Source organism: Akebia trifoliata, chromosome 5, assembly GCF_017979445.1.
Source record: "Akebia trifoliata isolate Shusen 1 chromosome 5, ASM1797944v1, whole genome shotgun sequence".
In the NCBI taxonomy this organism is placed as follows: domain Eukaryota; kingdom Viridiplantae; phylum Streptophyta; class Magnoliopsida; order Ranunculales; family Lardizabalaceae; genus Akebia; species Akebia trifoliata.
The window spans coordinates 7,417,899-7,442,019 of record NC_141379.1 but is presented as its reverse complement, the minus strand read 5'-3'; the positions used below and the strand labels follow the sequence as shown (position 1 = coordinate 7,442,019).

Genomic DNA, 24,121 nt, shown 5'->3' with positions numbered 1-24,121 from the left:
GAAATACCACCTGATTTTGGGAGAAATAAAGGTTGGCAAATAACCAAAATATCTCCCCAAAAGTAGAAAACAGTGTATATTTTGGAGACAAATAATGGGTTAGTAACAAGAGGTTTAAGATTAATGTTGTGTTTGGAGGAAGAGAAGATAAAATAAATGTGCTTCTCTCTATTTCTCTTGTTTCGATTGTTAAGTGGGGAGAGAAGAGAAAAGAATTGGAGAGGAGAAAAATTGGAGTTTTCTTTCTCTCCAAGATTGAGAGATATGGAGAGAAACCAAGAGAAATCCTTTTAAAATATTTTATAATTTCAACTCTGCCCCTAGATCTCTTTTAAGAGATTTTAAAATTTCTAAGTTGTCCCAATTTCTCTCCTATCAATTCAAGCATGGTGGAGAGAAACTGAATTTCTCTTCCCTTGGGTTTCTCTTCTCTCCACTTTTCTCAGCCCAAACAAAGTGTAAAGGTATTTCAGCCATTTTCTGTTGGGTCTTTGGTAGAATACCAAGGCCAAAAGGAGTATTATGTCTCAGTTAGATAAATGGAAGGGGAGATATCAAATATTACCTAAACACCAAAACCCCTTTTTTTTCAGGATTATTCATGTACAAAAATTAAATTTCTGTTGCAATCATTTATAAAAATAAAATTAACAATGAAGAGGGGGGGAATTTTTAACTCCAAGGGTTTTTTAGCAACATCAGCTGCCCTGTTTCTGTACCCTGGAGTATATTACAGATCAAAAATTTCAAAAACCATTCAACAAAGCAATTCAAGATAACCACCAACAGAAAACAAAACATTCACTGTTGATTGTGCAATCGATGGTGTCACATGCACCATAGCATCACCAGAAGGAAAAAACAAGGCCATTAGAAATTAACTTTCAAGGTTTATATTTCCACTCCAATGACCATGCAATGTATAGTTCCACATCCAACTAAGACACCTTCCACTATAATCTTTCAAACTCTAATCCTTTAAATAAAAAGAGATTAAGTTCCAAGCCACGCTAGTTTATTCAAAACTAATTAGACAAATATATAAAGAAAAAGATTTATAGAATAGTATCCGTCTCTCTGAAAGCTAATGTTATTTATAGGGATTATTTGTTCTACCCAATTTAGAGCGTTAGATGTAGATCATCGGCACAACCATCTATCGTTGACACTTGTAGGTGGGACTGCAAGTATTTCATTTCAAGCGGTACTTGAAGACCCTTCCTTCTGTGATATATCACCAGGGCATTCATCTTGGCCTCTTTTTCCCTTCTTTTCCGGATCATCCCAAACATGGAAATTTTCAGGTGGACCTTTGAGTCCACAATTATTAGAGCTGTGCTGATTGCATCCTTTCGGATCTGCATGTATGGGACTTGAAGGTGGGTTGTGTCCGCTCTTTCTTGACAAAGATTCAGGATTGGTAGCCATAGAATCCATTGGCGGGCCATAAGAGATAACCTGTTAATGACAAACGAAGGAATGTGATTCCAATGAGAACAGCATTTCAGTACATACAACATTTTATGTAACCTCAGTATTTTATTTGCATTATAGAATTTGGGCATCGCATCAAAGGGTAATTTTTTAAGTTTCAAAAACAAAACGACCAATTAATGGGCACGTTAAAGGTTCTAAAGAGTGAGAACAAGCCCAAAAAGAACTTGACTGAGGTAGTAAGAACGTATGTAATGGCAAAACCAAAAACCCTTGTATGTGCCTATGTGTGCATGGTTTCAAATTTTGGTTTGATGTCGTCTCGTCCGTAGACGAGACTGAGTACCAAGTTGTCTTGGATAAGTCAACTCATTTCAGATGAGACAAACCATTTAACTCAGTTTAAATTATTTACTCATATATATTTATATGAAAATAATTATCAATTTTTTTATTTTATAAAATAAGGTAGTTCAGAAGATGTTTTATTATAAAATCATATTTTATTTAGATTATAAATGTTTAAATACTACACACACACAAAAATAATTAATTTCATCAAAATATACAAAATCCTGATTGACTCAAAAAAGTTTTACTGACTCGGCTGAGATTTTCAAAATATCATCCGAGTCAACTCATTTATCCTGTGAGATTCTGCAGATGTGGGATGCCATGTCTATCAGTCTTTTTTATGGAAGATACCAGGATGAATCGGGCGAGTTGTCTCGATCTCGGGCAAGATTTAAAAACATGTATGTGTGTGGGCAAGGGGTGGGGGGCAATGAGAGTTCCAGCTAGCTCAAGAAAACTGCAGGCTTACCATTAAATAGTGCTTATTATTATATCTTTTGATTGCTAAATTAGTGTTTATTACATAAATTATAACCCAAAACAACAGAAATTTCATTTTAAGGAAAATGGAAAATTTCTTAATCCCTGTTCAGGCAGACCACAATACCTCGGGCTCAGGCACTTCCCACGAAAGAACATAGCAAGCTCTCGATTACAGGAATAATAAATTAATTTAGTATAAGTTAGTACCTGACGACATTTGGAGGGTATTTCTGGTGGCTCCAGACCTTTTACAGGCTGCAAACTCGAACCATTGAAGACTCCTCTTGAAACAGACTCAAAGCTTCTACTCTCCCTTGGTGAGGGCTTTGTGGCATTTGCATCGGGTATAAGAGCTTTGCCATGTTTATGGATTAAGTCAGATGAGTAGTCCCTCTCCTTCGGCTTAATAGGCTTAGAGAAACCAGGTGGAGCTTCCAAGTCGCACTGAATCTTCAAGGGTGGTTCTCTTATGGGCTGCTTATCAGTGGCATCTCTAGTAAATGGTATAGAAAATCCAGTAGTGCGAAGCTCGTCGCCTTGCTCTCTGTTGACCTCCACTAAAGCCAGTAGACCTGTAGTTCGTTCTATTGGTCTGGGCGAATGAACTTCGGGGAGCACATTCTGGGAAGGTCCAACTGCATTTTCACGACCAGGAACCCCGGCACTTCTTGCATGTAATTGACGTCCGTTCACAGAATGAAACACTCCCCATAGGTAGAATTTCATCTTCCATCCTGTTACACACAATCAAGACCCACCAAATCATTACTAGACCTGTATGCAGATCTACTTATCTATATATATATCCATAGATCCTCACGAACATCAGCCCAATCTAAACTTTCTAAATGTATCAAATGCAGAATTGAAATTAACAATGAAAATGGGTGGCATATGTCTAGCAAGAAAAGAAAACGAGCAGCTTGTAATTGCTCATCTTGTACAGGACACCTTTTCCTTGCCCAAAATCAGCTTAACTCGTATTCATGTAGGCCTAATGGTGATGAGCAAAAATCAACGTCTACATTCCAGACAACTATGGTGTGTGTGCGCGACAAACCAAATAAGTCAAACTAAACGATATCACTAATAGGACAGGGGTGTGTGTGTGATACACCAATGATGGCACATTTATGACTCGTAATAGGGCCCATGCAGGATGGGTCAAAGACAGATTTTTACAGATTTTTGGTGAGAATAATCTCACCTTGAAAAAAGATGGAATCTCTAAAAATTGCCTTGAAAAGATTCAATATAATCCAATATTTTCCCATACTTCCACTTTGTTTAGATTAATGGTTTTTCATCAACTAACTGAAGTTGTCAAACATTCTTACGAAGTGGAACACTGAAATCAAATTATTGATTAAAGTCTATTTCAAGTTGTTTACCATTGAACACGAAAGCCTAAATACGTTTCCTTCCCCAGGATAATAATTTAACCTTTAAGAGGAGAGAAATAAATCTCTTATTGCAGAAATCAGAAAACTCACTTTGAGAATCCACGGGCAGTTGTTTTGAGGTAAATATCAGCAATTCCACACCACCCAAGCAACTCTGCAAGGCTAAATCATTCTTTTCAATCAACTCCAAAAGGGCATAGTACCTCTGGTTGGACCTACAATGGAAGGAGAACAACAATGTCACGATCTAAAAAAGAAATTTAGATTGAAGCCAAAGGATCAGAAATTAAAACCAAACCCGTTGTCATCATCGGGGAAAAAATAGATTGCAATATCATCCGCAGCAGGAAAATCCAAGTGAAAGGTATCTGGCCACAATTCACCACGAGGCCGCAGCTTAAACTGCAGCATTCCAGGCATTTGTTTTGAGAACTCGTAAGCTTTACGAGAAACTTTGCCTGGAGGATTAGCCCGAAATCCATCGTAAACTTCACGTTGGTAAACTGCAGCAAGAATCTCAAAGCTTCCCCTAAAGAAAACAGAGAAATAATTAACATAATAGTAAAATAATCCATTGACAACCGATTTTTCAAATATCAGTATTCCGCCTGACTCTCTGTTCAAACCAATGAGAAACTTTCCCCAGTAGAAAAGATAAGCATCAACAATTTTTCAGGAACTTGTCTTCGGGAATCTTTTGATGAATGAAACTCCAAAAAATTCTTCACCTAAAATAAATGATCATTACATCATGTGACACCATCAAAGGATAGGACACTCACATCCATGTAGCCTTTATCGCGGGGGGATTAGGATGCTCTTTTCCAACCATAGATAAAAGATTGGAACTTGAAGTTCCAACTTCTTTGGGAGCTACAAAGGCACTCAAACCTATTTGTCAGAAACAAAACTCACAAGAGAAAGAATATATAGAATATATAGAACACATGTAAGATAAAACTCCTATCACAGATAAACTAATGAGTAAGATAAATCTCACATGATCAAAGGTGGTGTAGCCACGAGGCTATGTTTTGGTCAAGAGAAAAAACAAGACTGTTTATGTTTTGGGATCAATATGGTGTAGCCAAGGTTTAAAATCTTGTCATGAGGCTATGTTTTGGTCAAGAGAAAAAACAAGACTGTCTATGTTTTGGGGTCAATGTTTCATTTTGATCTTAGTGGAAACAATCCGAAACTGTACGAAATTTTGAACCATGTGTAAGCAGTGTTTCCAAAGGCATGTGAGGCTTATGCGTCGAGGCATGCTGCCTTGTGGTAAGACTCAGTAAAAAGTGCAATTAGGCACAAGGAAAAAATATAAAAGATAGGTGAGGTGTATGTCTCAGACCAGGAGGTGTCCACAAAGTGTATGCCTCACTTTAATTTTTCTGTTTTTTATTTTCAAATTTTTAACTACACATTAATGTATTTTTAATTTCTTTCTCGCCGTCTTATATTTCTTTGTTGCTATTGGCATCCAACATAATTGGACATTAAGAAAAAAAATAAAGTAGTAATACATGCAACAAAAGTTGAATTGAGTTCATTCAAAATTTTTTTTTTGCATTATTTAGAATGGTGCAAAGAAATTGAAAAGGTTGTATTTATTGTATTTTTTCAATAAATATAATTTACTGCTGAAACTTTCAATAATTCAAATATAAAACATTTATTTATAGATGAAATATAAAATTGGAATCTTTCTATCATTATTAATGTAAAGGAATAGAACTTGGAATCAATTATGTGGATTTGAAACTTGAAATTCAGAAATACGTGGTGTGCACCTTCATTGTTATAATAATTAATCATTTATGTTTGTTATATTAGTCGTTTAAAGAATGTGCATTTGAGGATTACACCTTGAGACATTAACCAGCCGAGTGCCTCCCCACACGCCTTAAGTGTGTGAAAACATTGGGTGTAAAACTATACCTGCAGATTTATTCAATCCCAACAACCCTGTAACATCAGACTCCTCTTGAACACAAAGTTCTGTAGATCCAAATCGATTTGATGGAGTTCGAGGTACTTCAGAAAAACGCCTCTTTTTCGTCTGCAAATCAACTTGTTTGCCAATATGAACTTCTGTCTTTTTGCTTCTTGAACTTTCAGGGATAGAAGATTTACACAGAATATGTGGTGGAGATTTTTCACCACTTAAAGGTTGGGAGGGCTTAACAGATTGTTTATGTAGGGTAGAACTTGTATGAGGACTGCCAAGTATAAGGGGCTTTGAATGTATTGAAGGCCTACCAATAAGGTCTTTATGATAAGTAGACTTTGGAGCAGCGGCCACAGAAAGAGGAGCAGTCCTCTTGGAGATAGGTTGGTGCCCAGTAACAAATGAGTCGGTTCGAGAGCTAGAAGGGAATGCCTTTGTCTTGGGTCTAGATGTCAATGCACAGACATCTTCAGTTGGAACCAAAGTATTTGACATCGGAGCCTTTGGAAGGCATTCCTTTACACCAGATTTGGGTGATACTATGTCATTGTGTGGTTGACATGCTTCACAAATCCAACTTTTTGGAACTTCTTTGAGATGCTTGCGCATGCAATAACTGAAAATGGAAAAGAAGAAAACATGTCTTTTTAATAATTGCCAACGAATATAATTAATGCAAATGAAACACTTTCCTTAATAAGATTTCAAATCTTACTAAGGGTTGTTGAGCTAAAATGGATTACCAAATTGGCAATCCAAACACCACAGCACTCTAGATTACGTTTTCTACATCCCTGTGGCATTGGATCATGTTTTTGGATGCCACAAGGTGAGCTCAACGACCCTTATAAGATGATTTGAAATCATACTATGTTACTAAGGCTAGACTTACTCCTTGAAATAATAATTAGGTTGGGTTATCAAACATGAGTAGAACATGCAAAGGTGTGGTTTGAGTAAACATTTGATGATCACACCTGACCTCCCAAGGCAAAATATCATTTCGAATAGTTAAGTCTAACCATCCAACCACCATATTATGTATAATTGACATTTTCTCTTTTTACCATACAAAGGACTGAAGGATCAGATAGACTATAGATTAATTGGAAGGGAAAACTTTAGTAACTAGTATAATACCAGAAGATGAAAATGTTCGGCCATGACTACACTATAAATAAATAAGTAGGACCCCCAATTGGGGGGCCGAAGTGCGTCATGTTGTTGAGGGGCCGAAGAGAAAGTGTAGACTAATCAGTAAAGCGGCTACTAGCCAACGTAGGCTTGACTGACTAGACTACTGGTATCAGGTGGAGTTCCGTCATATTCTTGTTAGCTGTGAAAATGTGCTCTTATTTGTTCCTAATAAACGATATGCAGTATTACATTTGCTACAGTAGACACAACAAATGGAAATATAAATATTAGCTCAAAGAAATATATTGGGGGCAACCATACATATGTTCATGAGATGCATGGCAGACGCTACAAGTTGAAAGAAGTTTTGCATATCCAACATCACCGCAAATGTCACATAGCTGACCCTGCACAATGAAGAGATAATATAAGAAATCTTGTCATTTATCATCACCACATAGAAATAGCTAAGCACTACCCAATAGAAGAAAACACAAACTTGTGTTTTTAGTTAGGACCATGCAAGTTGATGTCCTAAAAGAGCAAGATGAAGTCACATGCACACACACACACATCCTTGAAACATACATTGTGTGGGTATATCCCAACTAGTTGGGGTTAGGTGTTGTGAATAACTTGATATTAGCATAAAGAAATGATAAAAAGAGGTCTATTTATATCAAACAAGTATTCATTAAAATTTATCTATAACCATAGCTGAAGGATAAACTTGTCGAAGAAAATTGATTTGTAGGAAAAAGATCCCAAAATTAGAGAATCTCTTGCAGACATATAATTGCAATAATAATAAATGCCAATCTAATAAATAAATCTATCTTAATCTTAACCATTGGCTTTATTTGGCAATTATAAATTGAAACCACTAAACTTGGTTCCTTAAGAACAAGCCCACTATTAGCAAAAATTAACCAATGTATAACAAAATACAGTATTGGGCCCTTGAAAAGGATAGATGCACAATACATACAAAAACTAAAATATTTGTTTATAGTATGCCTACACCTCATGAGCTTGCCAACTATGCTCTCAACCAAGCTGGTCTCTTTACACTCACAAGGAGCACTTGGTAGGCAATGCTCTTGTGGTAGAGCACCATTTAGATCCTCACATGTCATGGCATAAGAAATGCACTATAAACACAAGATGTAATAACCATTTTCTCTTATTGGCACCCTATCACAACTACTTGGAGTTGATTACCCAATCTTATATTGCTGTTCATCGATTCCTTATTACAAATCCTAACCAATCTTTTTTTGAAGATCTTTTATTTAGATGGGACATGATTTGCTACCTATTTGGAATGTAGTTCTTTGTGTTTGGTCCTCGACCGCTTTTTTTTTTTTTTTTTGATAGGTAAAGATAATTTTATGTCATAAAAGCGGAGGTTGAGAAGACCAACCGAAAAGAAAAAGAACAAACCTATGAAAAGGCGGACAAGCCGCCAAAAAAACAACAAAAGCTTACCCCATGTCTACATTACACACCCTCTCCCAATTAACAAGGAAATCTTCGAAGAAAAAACATCTAAATTCCTTAAACCTTTTACACCAAAATAATAACAAAGCTAACACCTCCAAAACTAACTCATGCTCATCCTTAAATTTGTTCTCGAACACCCAGTTGTTCCTTTCCTTCCAAAATCAGCCAACATACTGCAAAAGGGAACTAAATCCTTAGATTTGTTCTCAACCGCTTTTCTCTCCAATGAAAATTTTCTTATAAAAACCAATATTCTCAATAAACTATCTATATAATAAAACATAATTGTGGCTCTTACTCTTTGTCTCAAGATTTATACCCCATGAACAACGTGTATCTCGAGCACATTTTTTACTTTTTGACTTGTTCGCTTCCTCTTTCTAAGATACCCCTAACTTTATTCTATTTCTTCTCCCACCCTTTCCCAGTATTACCCCCTCCAACTTCATTATTTTTCCTCTTTTACCCCCTTAACCCCACAAAGGATCGGCACAAGCAAACTCTAGTTACTCTATAATAGATGTTTGTTATTGAATATTTGGTAAACAATGGATGAAACTATCTACCTAAAGAACAGTGGTGGAAACCTCATAGGGTATACAAATTTTCATTTCCTATCCTGACCTATTTTATTTGAAACTCCAATATGCTACAAGAGCATTAAAATGGGGTTTGCCAAAACGAGCCACTCATTATCATCATCAATTAAGAGTGTAAAATATTGGACATGCCAAAGTGTCAGGTTTCGAAATGGGTTCATCGTATATTTTCCTTTAATGCTTAAAATGTTGAGGAATCAATTAGTGTTTTTTTTTTTTTTAAATCAAGACAAATCTTGCAACAACTATTCTAAGGATGAAATTGGCTTTTCAGTTTTTTATTAGTTTAATTACTAAATACCACATGGGCATAATAAAAAAGTGTACTGCATAAAATATACTAAAATATTTCTATTTTCACAAGACCCAACACAAAATCAAATCACATATTCTTTTTGTATATTTTTTAGTGGTAGTCACCATTCATTTCACGAAATGTTTCAATGAATAATGAATAACAACCAAAGTAATTGAATTTTAGGTATAAATGCAAGTCTTTAGTGGTAATATTTCAATCAATAGTAAACATCGATTGAGATATTCTTTTTGGAAAAGATATTAATAAAATTTATAAATATAATGAAAATTATAAATTACTTGTAGAAGGAAAATTATAAATTACTTGTAGAAGGGACTTGCAAGTTATGTATAATAATAACATTCACTAATAAAAGATTGCACATAATATTCATTCCGAGGGCTCGCTCACATTGATCTAGCTTTACGTTCACATCTTTTATCCCAGCTACAAGTGGTTACGTGAGGGGAATTAACATTTTTTGTTTCCTATCGTGACCTATTTTACTTGAAACACCACTATGCTACAAGAGCATTAAAATGGGATTGCCCAAACGAGCCACTCATTATCATCATCAATTAAGAGTGTAAAATATTGGACATGCCAAAGTGTCGGGTTTCGAAATGAGTTCATTGTATATTTTCATTTAATGCTTAAAATGTTGAGGAACCAATTAGTGTTTTTTTTTTAAAAATCAAGACAAATCTTACAATGACTATTCTAAGGATGAAATTCGTTGTTTAGGTTTTTTTAGTTTGATTACTAAATACCACATGGGTATAATAAAGAAGTGTACTGCATTAAATATACTAAAATATTTCTATTTTCACAAGACCCAACACAAAATCAAATCGCATATTCTTTTTGTACATTTTTCAATGGTAGTCACCATTCATTTCGTGAAATGTTTCAATGAATAATGAATAACAACCAAAGTACTTGGATTTTAGGTATAAATGCAACTCTTTAGTGGTAATATTTCACTCAATAGTAAACATCGATTGAGATATTCTTTTTTGAAAAAATATTAATAAAATTTATAAATGTAATGAAAATTATAAATTACTTGTAGAAGGGACTTGCAAGTTACGCATAATAATAACATTCACCAATAAAAGATTGCACATAATATTCATTATGAGGGCTCGCTCACATTGATCCGGCTTTACGTTCACATCTTTTATCCTAGCTACAAGTGGTTATGTGAGGGGCATTAACAATTTTTGTTTCCTATCCCGGCCTATTTTATTTGAAACTCCACTATGTTACAAGAGCATTAAAATGGGGTTTGCCTAAACAAGCCACTCATTATCATCATCAATTAAGATTGTAAAATATTGGACATGCCAAAGTGTTAGGTTTCAAAATGGGTTCATCGTATATTTTCATTTAATGCTTAAAATGTTGAGGAACCAATTAGTGTTTTTTTTAAAATCAAGACAAATCTTGCAACAACTATTCTAAGGATGACATTGGCTTTTCAATTTTTCATTAGTTTAATTACTAAATACCACATGGGCATAATAAAGAAGTGTACTACATAAAATATACTAAAATATTTCTAATTTCACAAGACCCAACACAAAATCAAATCGCATTTTCTTTTTGTACATTTTTCAGATATTCTTTTTTGAAAAAATACTAAAAAATATTAATAAAATTTATAAATGTAATGAAAATTTTAAATTACTTGTGGAAGGGACTTGCAAGTTACGCATAATAATAACACTCACTAATAAAAGATTGCACAAAATATTCATTCTGAAGGCTCGCTCACATTGATCCGGCGTTACGTTCACATCTTTTATCCCAGCTACAACTGGCTACGTGAGGGGCCCCATCGTCCTCCAAAGCAAAGCAATCTGCTTTGTAGTATGATCATGTATTCGATCTAGGATTCTTAAGGTAGGTCTTCTCCTTGAAGGCTAGTTCAGGACAAAAACGAGGTAGTTAAACCAACTTCTTTATAGTGTAATTTTGTCACCTGCTTTGGATCCAACAAGAAAGTCGATGCACCAACGCACAACAATTTTCGCTTGTTAGCACTCTCGAGTTGTTTGTTTGGGTGGAGCTTGAAAAGTTGTATGTGAAAAGATGCTTAGACGAAAGTGCTATTTCTTGGCACCATTGGACTGGGTAATGTCAAAGAAGAGCGTAGCTGGTAGGGCTCTTTAGGGTGGATTGAAGATCTAGGAGTGTGAGCAGTACAAGCTGAAAGGTTTCCATACTGTTTGGAGGGCAGGGGGCATAGATGCCAAACCTGACCCCTATCTATCGTCGTAGAAGCTGTTCCTAGGAAAGATTATGGTTCTCGGGTATCCAATCAATTAATCCCCCAAACCGGGGAAGCTTAAGCGGAAATGAAAGAGTAGGGTGAGGGGGAAGCAACTAAATTGAAGGCTTCGCTCGCTCGCTCTAACGCCCGTTTAGTAGACAGCGAGTGGAGTGCATAAGCCCCTTTAGAGATAGGGGCGAGTACTACACGAGCTCGTAAGTCAAGTACGGAACGAGCCTTGTCTACGATATATAATTCCTCGTCTTGCTTGCTTCTGGCGAAGCTTCTAGCACTAGATAATAGGCATTCAGGTATGGTAGGAATACTTCGAAGGTCGACTACTTCATGGGAGCAATAATAAAGCCAACCCATAAAAAAGGTGAGCAAACCTTATAGATATAGCAGAAGGCCTATTTATAACCCTACCTATTTTTTTTCAATAAGCCCCAATCCTTGATTTAAGAGGCCCCTCTCTAATAAGGAAGGAAACAAAAAAGAACAATAACAAATGAAAATCGTTCGACCTTTATTTCCTCATCTTCCTATTTATAAGTCACAACTCACTTTGATGTTTCCAATTTCCCATATTATTTTTGGGGCTCTCCTAGCCACTATAGTTTTGTTGAGTAATGTCTTTTTTTTTTTGTGCCTAAAAATAGGTTTGATTTGGTTGAGCAATGCTAATTTCAACTTATTCTTGTTTTATTCATCAAAGAATTTGTATAAATAAATTTCTTTTTTTATCGGTAAGCCTGTTTTTAATGAGTTCAGTAACTCGGTGTTGGCGAGATACCTAGGTCTATGGTATCCTCACCCAAAGACTTTACCAACTAAGCTAGTTGACACCTAAGAGAGTATTGAATGAAACAAAAAACTTGTTTTGGAAATCCAACTCCAACATCAATTGTACAAATAGGGGAAATCCATGGAATAGGTACACGATCAAAGAGAGCGAACGAGTTATTCTTATGAATTGAGCAAGAGCAATCACAAACAACGACATCTCCACTTCATGACATCATTTTGAGGTATTCTTCCCCACCCCTAACCAAAAGAATAAACAAGGGACACGGTATCAATGCCAATTTGTGGATGGGGATTTGTGAAAACAATCTCACTCTCAAAATCTATTACATCCATTGTTCAAGCCACATGTCAACACGACCAATGATCACTAACTGGAATACTTTTAATGATGGACTTCATATGGAGAGCACCAAAGCATCACTGCATCCTCGTTTGAAAATTGATTGTTTATATTTAGTTGACGTCCACTTTATCGTAAATCCTTAAACTTCTAAATATGTTTTGAAAGTCTATATAAAAGTTCTATGTCAACATGAAAGATAGAATTATCAAGTTTGCATGTTATTGCCTTTAGAAGCTAGGAAACTTAATTGGATCAGCCGCAAAAGGATAAAAAAAGATTATATATTAAATGGAACCAAATCAATACCTGACGTACGAAATTATGCATTAACGTATTTGATATCTTTTGGTGATAAAGAGGTCGTACGGATATTATATGAGTTGGAATGTTCCTAAGACACTAAGGGCCTGTTTGGATACCAGGAGCAGAACTACTCTTCCAAAGAACAGAAGCTGAAGTACTCTATGGAGGAGCTGGAAAAGTAATTCTGTGCAGAAATGACGTTTGGCAATCAACTCTATGAAGTACTGGCAGAAGTACTTTTGTGCTGGAAGTCTGTTTGGAAACCATACTGACTTCTCATGACTTCTAGAAAAAAGACCAGAATACCCTTATATTATACCAGTTACTGTTTTTTATCTTTTAGTGTCATAATATGCCTTCAAACTATACTGTTTTTGACATTTTAACTATAAATATTAATATAATATAATATAATGAATATTAATATAATATAATATAATATTTTAAATATTAAATATTAATATAATATGTTTAAATCCATTATACTTAAAATTTTAAAAAAAATTTAACTGCCTGTTTTTGACATAATATTTAAAAAAAAAATTTGACAGACTGTCTTATAGTGTCATAATATGCCTTCAAACTATATTGTTTTTTACATTTTAACTATAAATATTAATATGATATAATATAATAAATATTATTATAATATAATATAATATTTTAAATATTAAATATTAATATAATGTGTTTAAATCCATTATACTCAAAATTAAAAAAAAAATTGACAAACTGTTTTTTAGTGTCATAATATGCCTTCAAACTATATTATTTTTGACATTTTAACTATAAATATTAATATAATATAATATAATAATATTAATATAATATAATATAATAAATATTAATATAATATAATATAATATTTTAAATATTAATATAATATAATATAATATTTTAAATATTAAATATTAATATAATGTGTTTAACTATAAATATTAATATAATATAATATAATAAATATTAATATAATATAATATAATATTTTAAATATTAAATATTAATATAATGTGTTTAAATCCATTATACTCAAAATTAAAAAAAAAAAAATTTAATATTAATAAATGTTTCTTTTGTTTGATTTAAGGGCAAATGAATTAGAAATATTTTCATAGAAAATTAATAAAGTTAGGGGTATTTTGGTAAAACGAACCGTTAGATTTTGACTCCCCGCAAGAAGAGTTTTGAGAAATAGGTTTTCTTGACTTCTTCATAAAGAGTAATTTCTTGCTCTTGCGCGGAGTAACTCTTCGAGGGAGTAGTTCATACAAACGCATCCAAACGACTTCTAACTCCCCGCAAGAGTCAGAAGTAGCCAAGGAGTCCTATCCAAACGCCTACTAAATATTCAAAATATTGCATATCTAAAGCATCCATCAACATGTAATAACTATTAACAGCAAGATTTATCTAGATAGAGAAGTCATTCTAAACTAACCAAAATTGTTCTCAGTCAATTTTCTAAACACAGGTTTAACAAATAAAGAAAACTAATAAATAACACAGATGAGAAAAATGAAACTAAAACACAAACATACTACTTAGTAAAGTGAAGTAAAGAAATACGGAAAATTACAATATACAGAATTACTGATAATAAGAGAATAGAAACTAAAATAATAAAACAGGGTAAAAGCAGAACAAGATCTCCTTCAAGAAAATAGAGAACATGAGCACAAACAGAGAAATTATTTCAAAACAATAATTTTTTTTTTTTATGATTTCCAAAATAAAAAAAACAGCCAAAAAATAATCTAACACACACTCAACAGCATAGAAGAGACAGGTAAATGAGCAAACCTATTCACAAAAGCAACCAAATCACACAAACAAACAAAGGAAGGAAAACCATTTTTAAAACTAAAAAAATTAGAATAATAAATAAATAAAAAGGAAAGTCAGGCAAAACCCATTCTCAAGGGGAAAATAGAAAATTCGTTTCAACTTTCAGTTATGAAACAACTAAAGAAAAAGGTTAGTAAAGCTGTAAGCAGAAAAATAATCAAAAACTAAAATAATCAACAGAGATAAACCCAATTAACAAAATTAAAAATAAACAAAACCAGCCTAAAAAATAATCGAAAATTAAAATAATCCACAGAGATGAACCCAATTAACAAAATAAAAAAATAAACAAAACCCGCCTAAACGTAATCAAAATAGCAAAAGACAAGAAAAGCAAAAGGAACCCACATGAGCTATTGACACCAAAAGTTAAAAAAAGAGAAAACAAACAAAACCCAATCCACAAAATGAAAAAAATATATAAAAAAGAAGACACAAAATCCATTTCAAGTCTTTTGTTTCAAGTAAAACCCATATCAATCCAGAATCAGACCAACCAAAACAATCAAAAGCACAGTTGAGAGTTGAGACTTTAGAGAATCAAAACAAAGAACAAAACACAACACCCATTTCACACAGACACACACACACACAAAAACGCATTTCTAACTAAGAGTCAGAACTAGCAGAAACCACTCACCACCACAATCATAAAAAACCCACAGTAGTAACAGAACAACCCTCCAAAGCAGAAGAACTAAAGAAATGTATCACAAACTACATACTATTACAGACTAACTAATAAAAAAATGCAGAACTGTATATATATATATATTTTACCGAGTGCTTCTTCATTGATCTTTGCAGTTCTTCGATTTTTTTAATCTCTCTCTTACTGTGAAGCCGTCAAAGGACAAAAAGTGTGTGAAAGCAACCGAACCAAAGAAAATGGCGGCCCACTCAATCTGTTCGTGTCTGTTTTATATGGACTAGTGTCTCAAACCTGTTGAAGCCAATAAAATGTTGCCACGTGTACATGAGAGATCTGTCAACCTTCCTCATTTCATCTCCACGTGTTGTCAACCTGATGACAAATGTCTTGACCCCTGTTTTGTCTTAGAGACTTACCGTAAAATGACCTAAACACCCTTGTCTTCAATTTTGTCTTTAACCCATTGTTTTGTATAGGGGTTATTTGAATCGAGGTTGATGATCAGGGTATTTAGGTCATATACACTAGTATTTTAGATAAGATCTAGGTCAAGAGTGAATGAGGCCATTTAAATCATATTGAGAGAAAGTAAGGGGAGTTTTGGTGGGGTAGGGCCTTTTTAGGTCGTTTAAAATAGTTTCTCATAAAAGACATAGGTCAAGGGGCATATCGTTCATTTGAAAAATCGGATGTATCTCTAATATTGATAAAAATGTCGGGGCATATCTAAATCCCCATTTTTAAATAGAGAATGATTTTTCCAGATGACCTGTCATTATCCATTCTTCTTTTGGATTTCACAATCTTTATTATAGCAACTTGGTGACATTAATTATACAATTAAGAAAGCACCGAATCTGAAAGAAACGAACAAAGGGGTTCATTCTTTTATTTTCAATCAGGGTTTGTTTGCTGGAAAAATAGTGGAAAAATGATTTTCAACTGAAAATCATTTTTCGTGAAAATTACATTTGTCATATTTGAAAGAAGCTAATCTCCTGTCCAATCCCTTAGAAAACTGTTTTTATATTAATTAAATAAAATAATATCTTTTAAAGGTACAACAAATAGTTGATTTTTAGTTGGGGTTGCGATTGCGGGGAGAGGAGTAATCAAGAGATTATAACATTAGGATTTTGCTTTTCTTACCAGAAATTCATTTTTCTTAGAAAATTTAATTTTTTAAAATCAAATTATCAAATAATACACCTACAAATTGCATTTTTTAAGAAAACTATATTTTTACAAAATTTTCATATTGTGTGACATAAGACAAGACCATGGGTCCCTTCTTTCCTTTTTTCCCCCATATTTTCCAAAAGTAAAGTTGACCTCATTAATGTCAATTTTCTCTTTTCCAAGTCAATAATTTATTTTATTTTATCTAGGGAAATGATATGGCCGGATCACATTTTTAGTATTAATAGTTTGCAATAATTGCATTTTAGTCTAAATTTTTCGTTTTACCTAAAACTGAGGGTGTGAATTTGTTGTTTTTAAAATCAAAACACTGTTGATGTTATTCTTTTAAAAGTATCATATTGCATATTAAAATTTGACCTACTAATCTATGATATTGAAATTCTCTTCTCGTAAAATTTACATGAGTTCCATAATCTTTTTTTTTTTTTTTTGAAGCATTGGGTTCCGATGACTCGTGAAGAATGACTCTTGAAAAAACACATGATCCCAATTGTTTAGATGCAAATTCCAACGGTAGAGAAATCATTGAATGTTTTATTACAAACCTACCAAAGGATCTTTATGGAAGTTTGGTGCATTGAGTTTTATACTTAGAAATATAATAAATCACATATCTAATGACTTGTCTAAATCTTCTTATACAAGGAGCTCTCATCAAAATCAGAGTCTCTTTGGACCAATTTAGGAAGGCATTTCTGGTCATTAACATTATTGTTTTTTGCAAATGCATCATGCAATAAATACTAGAGTGCAAGTGCATTGGACCGACACATTTCTATTTATGGTAATATTTGTATTTTGTTTTGTATCTTATAAATGACCCTATTCGATAAAAGAAATTTTTTTGAGATTACCTTAAATGTCCATAAACTTTCAAGACTCGTCCTAGAGTGAATGTGAAGGAAACAACATTTGACACTAAGTTGACGTGAAGGTGTACACAGATTGTTGATGCTTTTTAGTTGTATCCTGAGGAAAGCATATATTGTTTCGTGCACACTTCTACCTCAGCTTAGTATCAAATGTAGTGTCTTACGCAATCACTTCAACATTTGTCATAAAAAAATAATAGAAGTTTCTTGATTGACTAATGTTGAAGTGACCTAAGATTGTACCTCATATCACACATTTTGACATGAAAGTGCGTAGAACTATAGATGCTTTTCATTGAGATACGAGTCAAAAAACATCTCTGGTTCTTACACACTTTCATATCAAGATATGCAATGAGGTACAATCTTGAAGTCACTCCAGCACGACTCTTCTTAATTTAAAGTACATGTTTTTTTTCCTTACAAATTAACTATGATCTCATAACCACATTTTTCTATTGCCCCATTTTTCCATCCGAGAACTTTAAAAATGCAAAGCAATGATTAACTAGTGCAATTTCCCATCAATTAAACAAAATATTTATTATTTAATTTAAATTTTACCATATATAGAAGGTGTCACATGGCATATATATATAACATTAATTGATATCCATATTTGATCATCCTCATAATTCAATATTGAGATACACACAATTCTTCTTCTTTTTTTATCAGCAAGCTAGGGTTAGTAGGACCCCTATCATTTTATTCAATACTTATAAATATAAATACAGGATACATCATCAATCAAGACATTCATGAGCTCTTGAGGGATAGAACAAACATCCTCAACTACAAAGAAATCATCACCAAAAGCACCTAATCAAGTTAAAAATCAGCCGCACGATTAGTTTCCTCCAATGAAAGGAAAAATTACAACTCTTAAATTTTTTTTGCTAGTAGGTGAATTTCCATAATCATCTCTTCATACTTCCATGAAGATTGAAGTTCACCATTCAAGCATTGGATAGCATATGAGGAATACGAGCATATCTGAACGGTTAGGAGCCCCTTCCTTTTTTGCAAATGATAGAGCTTCTTTTAGTGCCAACAATTCAATAAGAATTATATCATCTTCTTGAACACCAAGCTTTATTTTCTATGATCGTGTTTAATTTCTATTCTATTAAAGACCCCCCCTTATATCCTAGCCAATTTGATAAAAAATAATTGCTTCCTCCTTATCCAAACCTTCAAAGATCCAACGATTGCGTTCTTTCCACACATTGTAAATTAAAGTAAAAAAAAAAAATTAATAAGTAAGCATATTATGTACCTCTTTAGTTGGAAAGCGGACTCCATTCAAGATCAAAATTTTATCTGATAATGATATAATTCCCATCATAAATATTCTAAAGTTTCTGAACACTCTCCCCAAAATTCAAGTAATAAAATTGCATTCAGGGAATACATGATCACAAGTTTCGATATTTTTATAGCATAAAACACATCGAGAAACAAAGCAATACCCACATTTATTTAAATTTTTGATGGTCGATAGTTCTTGTACATAGCTAACCAAGAGATCAAAGAATATCTAGGGATCCTCCGTTTATTCCATATAATACTCATCCACCCCATACTCGATCTTTTTCCATCTAATGCTAGAAATGCAGATTTAGAAAAAAAATCTTCCATTTGATTGTTAATTTCCATATAAGTTTATCATCCACAATGCCCTTTGGCAGATATAATTTAACCTAGTAACCATTATTTCATTAAATGGCATGCCCATATTCCAACTATTACCATTAATAAATTCACAAACTTTTGAATTTGTCGAACTATTAAAAGAAATGAATAATTCGATTTTCAAATCTTTCCACTAGGAATTTTTCCTTTATCCAAGGATCCAAATGTATGTATCTTCCCCATTCCCCATAAAGAATGTCAAATGTTTCAACATTTCTTCTCTTAGCTTTACAATACTCTTCTATGCCCACGTTGCATTTTGTGGTGTTTGATAATGCCAGATATCCAATCCTTCATGTATCTCTCTTTCATCCAACCAGCGTGCATTGATTTATTTTCCAATAATTCCAAAAAAAATCATCATTCCCATCTTGTTCTAAACTCAAAGTCAATGAATGTCAATTCTTAGTGTCATGTGTTTGACTGAGATTATTTATAATTTTCATGCACATGCACGTATGATATTTAAGTCACTTGTGATTGAATCCTTATGTTTGGATGACGTACTTGTTATTGAATCCTTATGTTGCTACCAAATCTTATTGTAGTACTTTGGGTGTTGATCATACTCTAATCCTTGCTCTCAATATATTGGAATTTGCTAGCAAATCATTGAAAACCCCATTCTCGATCACAAAAAAAAAAAAACTAACATCAATTTTATTTTAAATATTTTTTCTCAATAATACATTTCATCTTTGTCGACAATGTATTTCAAATGCTACCTCAAGATGCATGAAATAAGAAGACAAATGTATTTTATTGATTTTTAATAAAAATGGAGATACATATTTTAGTACACTCAATCAATGGAGTATTTCACTCAAATTGAGATTCAAAAAAAAAAAAAATGATTATGGTGTGTAGCTTTCTTCTTTTTGGGCTTCATGTTTAATCGCTCGAAAAAGAACTTGAATTTATGAATGATTATTTAGGATGCTTGATCTTTTATAGTGGTTTTGGGTAAATTTAATTCTCTCTGGACTTCGCACTTAATCAATTGAGAATGATCTTTAAATTAGTAGATGATTTGCTTGGGATTCTTAATCATTCATAATGATTTTGTGTGGATTTTCCTCTCATCAAGCTTTGCGTTTGATTGGGCGAAAATGCAATTATTAATTTGTTGAGAATAACTTATGAAGCTTGATCTTCTTTAGAAACTGTGTTAATTTTTTTTACTCTGGACTTAACGCTTGATTGGTTGAGAATGATTCCGCAAGGTTTGTTCTTTACAATTTCCAATTCCAGTTTCAAGCTTTGTCATTTAGGAGAAGTAGAAGCCTAGAGCCTAGAAATCTACTTCTAACAGAAGCTTGTTCGTTCTAGAAGTTGAAGAAATATTGTGTTTTGTGTAAAAACCTAAAATTGATGTTTGTTTGATAGCTTTTAATGGTTGAATTCTGACAAATTGATCAAATTAACCTTATGTATATATACAAAAATTGTCAAATGACATTTTTTTGACATCTAAGGATCATAATATTCAAATAATATTTATTAATTATAAAATAGTCAATAAAAAAAATTTAAAATAATATTAACGATTATTCAAGATAAACATCTTAATATCATATTATCATTTACATTAGCATTCAAACAAACACATATAACTAATATCAACATGTTTTAATCTGTATATTCCTTTATCATCATTGAAAGAGAAATGCTACTACTAACACTATAATCAAACTAAAATAAATATTATAACTAAGATATTACATTCTATCCATGCATATCTAATATATTTCAACTACTCCATGTCTTGCATAAGCTTTTAACAACTACATTATTCAAATCATGATCATCTATTTCATCTACTCATAAATATACATTATCGTGTGGTTAAAAATAAATAGTCAACATATTAATGATGGACATCTATAAAACACTCTCACATTATTTTGTTTTGTATGAGTATTAAACTATTTCATCATTAAGCCACAAAAACAATATAGAGGAAAATAATGTTCCATGAATACTACAAACACGCCATATTTTATCAAATAAAAAATTTTACAATGCAATCTCATTAATAACAAATTTAAAAAAAATTCATAAGCTCTACTGTAAACAATATATAATGCATCAGCTATTGTACTCCTTTACTCCTTGTTCTCTCTATAACAACTCAAACTCGATGATATACGTAGTCATCATTATTGACATCCTTAAGTGCACCCTCTTTATATTCTATAATTTGTTCTTCCTCAAAATGTCTAAATTTTTTATCTATAATTGCATGCTTCCTTATGAATTTATGGAGTATCATGCAAGTCAATGTAATATCTTGTTGTATTTGAAATTTGTAGAGAATAATTTACTTCAAAATTGTTTATTTTGCCTTTAAAACTTCAAAATATCACTCAATGACATTTTTCAGTAAAGAATTCATATAGTTAAATAATTATTTATTTTTCATTAGTCTCGACTATCTTCTAAAATCTTGTAAATGATATGGTGTACCCCGATAAAGTGCGAGATAGTCATCCATCACTGGATATCTAGAATTGACCAAATAATATTTACCTATAAAAAAGTAAGACAACCTATTAACATATATTTTTAATCTTGCATCTTATATTAATTTTTAAAAATTGATCTAGAGGAGGATGTATAAATTGTAATGATGACTTGCCAATAGTGTTGAAAAATACGTGAGAATTATTGATCGATCCCTTTTATCCAGCTACAATGTGTGTAAATGTCATATAAAAGCAAATGTGGTTATTTTGTTTCCACAAAATCTATTATGATGCACGAACGAGACTTGCGCACTGATATGTGTCCCATCGATTGTCATAATACAATCCCTGTATTTACATATTTCTAATATAAATAATTATACTTGATGTTATTATAAGTAATTTTTAATGAAGAGAATCATTGAGAAAATACCTTGAAATATAACTAATATCTTTCATTAGTTCCATATGCATCGAGACTTCGTTGAGATTAAGAGGAACAATCAAAGACTTTGAAATTTCAATTAAGCCTCTACGAATTACATGAAAGTATTTATTAATTATATCTAATGAGTACTTAAAACTGGCCCTTAATACCTTATACCTTTCATTGTGACACATAGTATAAACAAATATCGCAACATGTTCTTGAATTAAGAAGTCAATTTGCCCCTTGGGATATCTCATTTTTCAAGATTTTAGACAAACCTCTACCCATTCAATCATTGGATCCCAATAGTGTTGCCATCGTTCAAGAGGGTTGAGATCGAAATATCTTCTATCGACTTTGCCTTAACCCAAATTTTGTATTTTATGAAGATGAAGAGAGTTGTAATCTATGTTTTACATTGTAATTTTTATTTTTGTAAAAATGTATAATCATCTTTTTAAGTAGAATCATTTTTCAATCTTTGGCTTCGCGCAAAATCATCCCCACGAAACAGGGTTGAGACGGTCTCAGGTTGATATTGTTTTTTCTTTAAAACAAATCTATGAAAGTGTAAAAAAGCCCAATCGAATGTACATCCATATATTTTTCTAACTTAAAAGCCCTAAAAACTATGTTAGAAGCTCAAATCAACACTCTTAGGGCCTATTTGTTTGGGCTTCTCGCGGGGCTTTTTTCGATTTTAAGCTCGAAAACCCATGAAAGATTGTTCATTACAGCTTCTTAAGCTTCATCATGTTATTTTGAAGCCAAAATAATCTTTTTTAGTAAGTTGATTGGAACTTGTATCGCGAAGATGTTTGCGCGGCTTTTCAAATATCAAGAATGGCTTTGACCAATAGTAAAAAATATCCCGATTGAAATATGAAATTTATTAGAAATGTCATCATTTATTTCTCTTGTTAAAACACATGTTCACAAAACCATGGTTCTATACTGTCGATAGAGGAGAATAAAGATATTTCAATCTCAACCTCACCAATAATGACACAAAATTTCACCAAAAAACACTTGTACGACAGAAATAAAAGCTCTAAATCTTCGATCTTATCCTCTCAATCGTTCAAACTTCGATCCTTCGATAAAAATATGAGTGTTTTTTATCTTTCATATCAGTCAATCTATGTTCAGATCTAATTTGAACCCACTTTTAAAATCTAATATGAACCTACTGTTCAGTTCTGATTTCAACCCATTGTTTGGGTTTGTTTTGATACTTTGAAATCTGAATATTTTTTTTATTTTGATTGGTTTCTAAAACATAAGGAATTTGGGGTTGATTAGAGTGCTGTAAAATATCATTTTGGTACTAAAAGTCAAGTTTTTGAAGCTGTTTAAAATGCTATAAAATCAAAATTTTCAAATTGATTTTAACACCAATTTGTTTTAAGACTTTGGGTCTATTTTGATACTACAAAACTGTTTTAATGATGTTTATGTTAGGATTGTTTCAATGATGTAAAAAAGGTTGAGTTCATGGGGAAGGATTAGTATATAAAAAATGAATTTGTGAGATTGTATTCAGATCATTCATACATCGAACAAGAAAATTTATTACTTGCTGGATGACACTTAGGTTTTACTTGATTATTTATTTATTTATTACAGAAATATGTTTGAGTGTTTTTTATTTTTTATTTATCACATTCATTATTTTTTAATATGTTTCATTCACGTTTAAGTTATTATGGTGTTGTTAGATTAATTGGATGGTTAATTGGTGTAAGTGAATTAGAATTCCACATGATTGTCATGGATTCTAAGAAATAAGAGATTTTAATAATTAGATTTTTTTTACATTTTTTTTGTCAGGTGATGATACAAAAAGTAATATAACCAAAAGAAAACGAGTTAAAAAATAATTTGAAAAAATAAACATTCCATCTTTATAAGATTTGAGTTGATATATTTGTGGAATTGATTAATAAAGGAAAAATACCAAGTGCATCATTTAATTTATCAGAGTATTCATCTTTAATTAAGAAATTCCAAACAAAGATAGAAATCATTCCTAATAGTGATCGTTATCGGTTTGCATTGAATTATTTAGTACA

General features: G+C 32.3%; 1 protein-coding gene across 5 annotated transcripts in view; it reads right to left on the bottom strand.

Moving 5' to 3' along the window:
• Positions 1-804: 804 nt before the first annotated feature.
• The window catches only part of LOC147401351 (PHD finger-containing protein 1-like), a 37,626-nt gene continuing 14,309 nt past the window's right edge, over positions 805-24,121 (bottom strand). The window contains exons 1-8 of one of the 5 annotated variants that reach the window (XM_086442612.1): positions 15,373-15,463; positions 7,081-7,166; positions 5,613-6,238; positions 4,457-4,547; positions 3,973-4,203; positions 3,765-3,889; positions 2,479-3,005; positions 832-1,458 (exon numbers count right to left, since the gene is read on the bottom strand). In XM_086442612.1, the coding sequence (XP_086298738.1) occupies positions 1,198-1,458; positions 2,479-3,005; positions 3,765-3,889; positions 3,973-4,203; positions 4,457-4,547; positions 5,613-6,238; positions 7,081-7,166; positions 15,373-15,384 (1,959 nt within the window). In that variant the 5' untranslated portion in view covers positions 15,385-15,463 and the 3' untranslated portion in view covers positions 832-1,197. Of the gene's footprint in view, positions 1,459-2,478; positions 3,006-3,764; positions 3,890-3,972; positions 4,204-4,456; positions 4,548-5,612; positions 6,239-7,080; positions 7,167-10,936; positions 13,220-15,372; positions 15,464-15,512; positions 15,627-24,121 lie in introns of those variants that run through there. The other 4 variants (XM_086442611.1, XM_086442614.1, XM_086442610.1 and 1 more) reach the window with 4 other exon arrangements.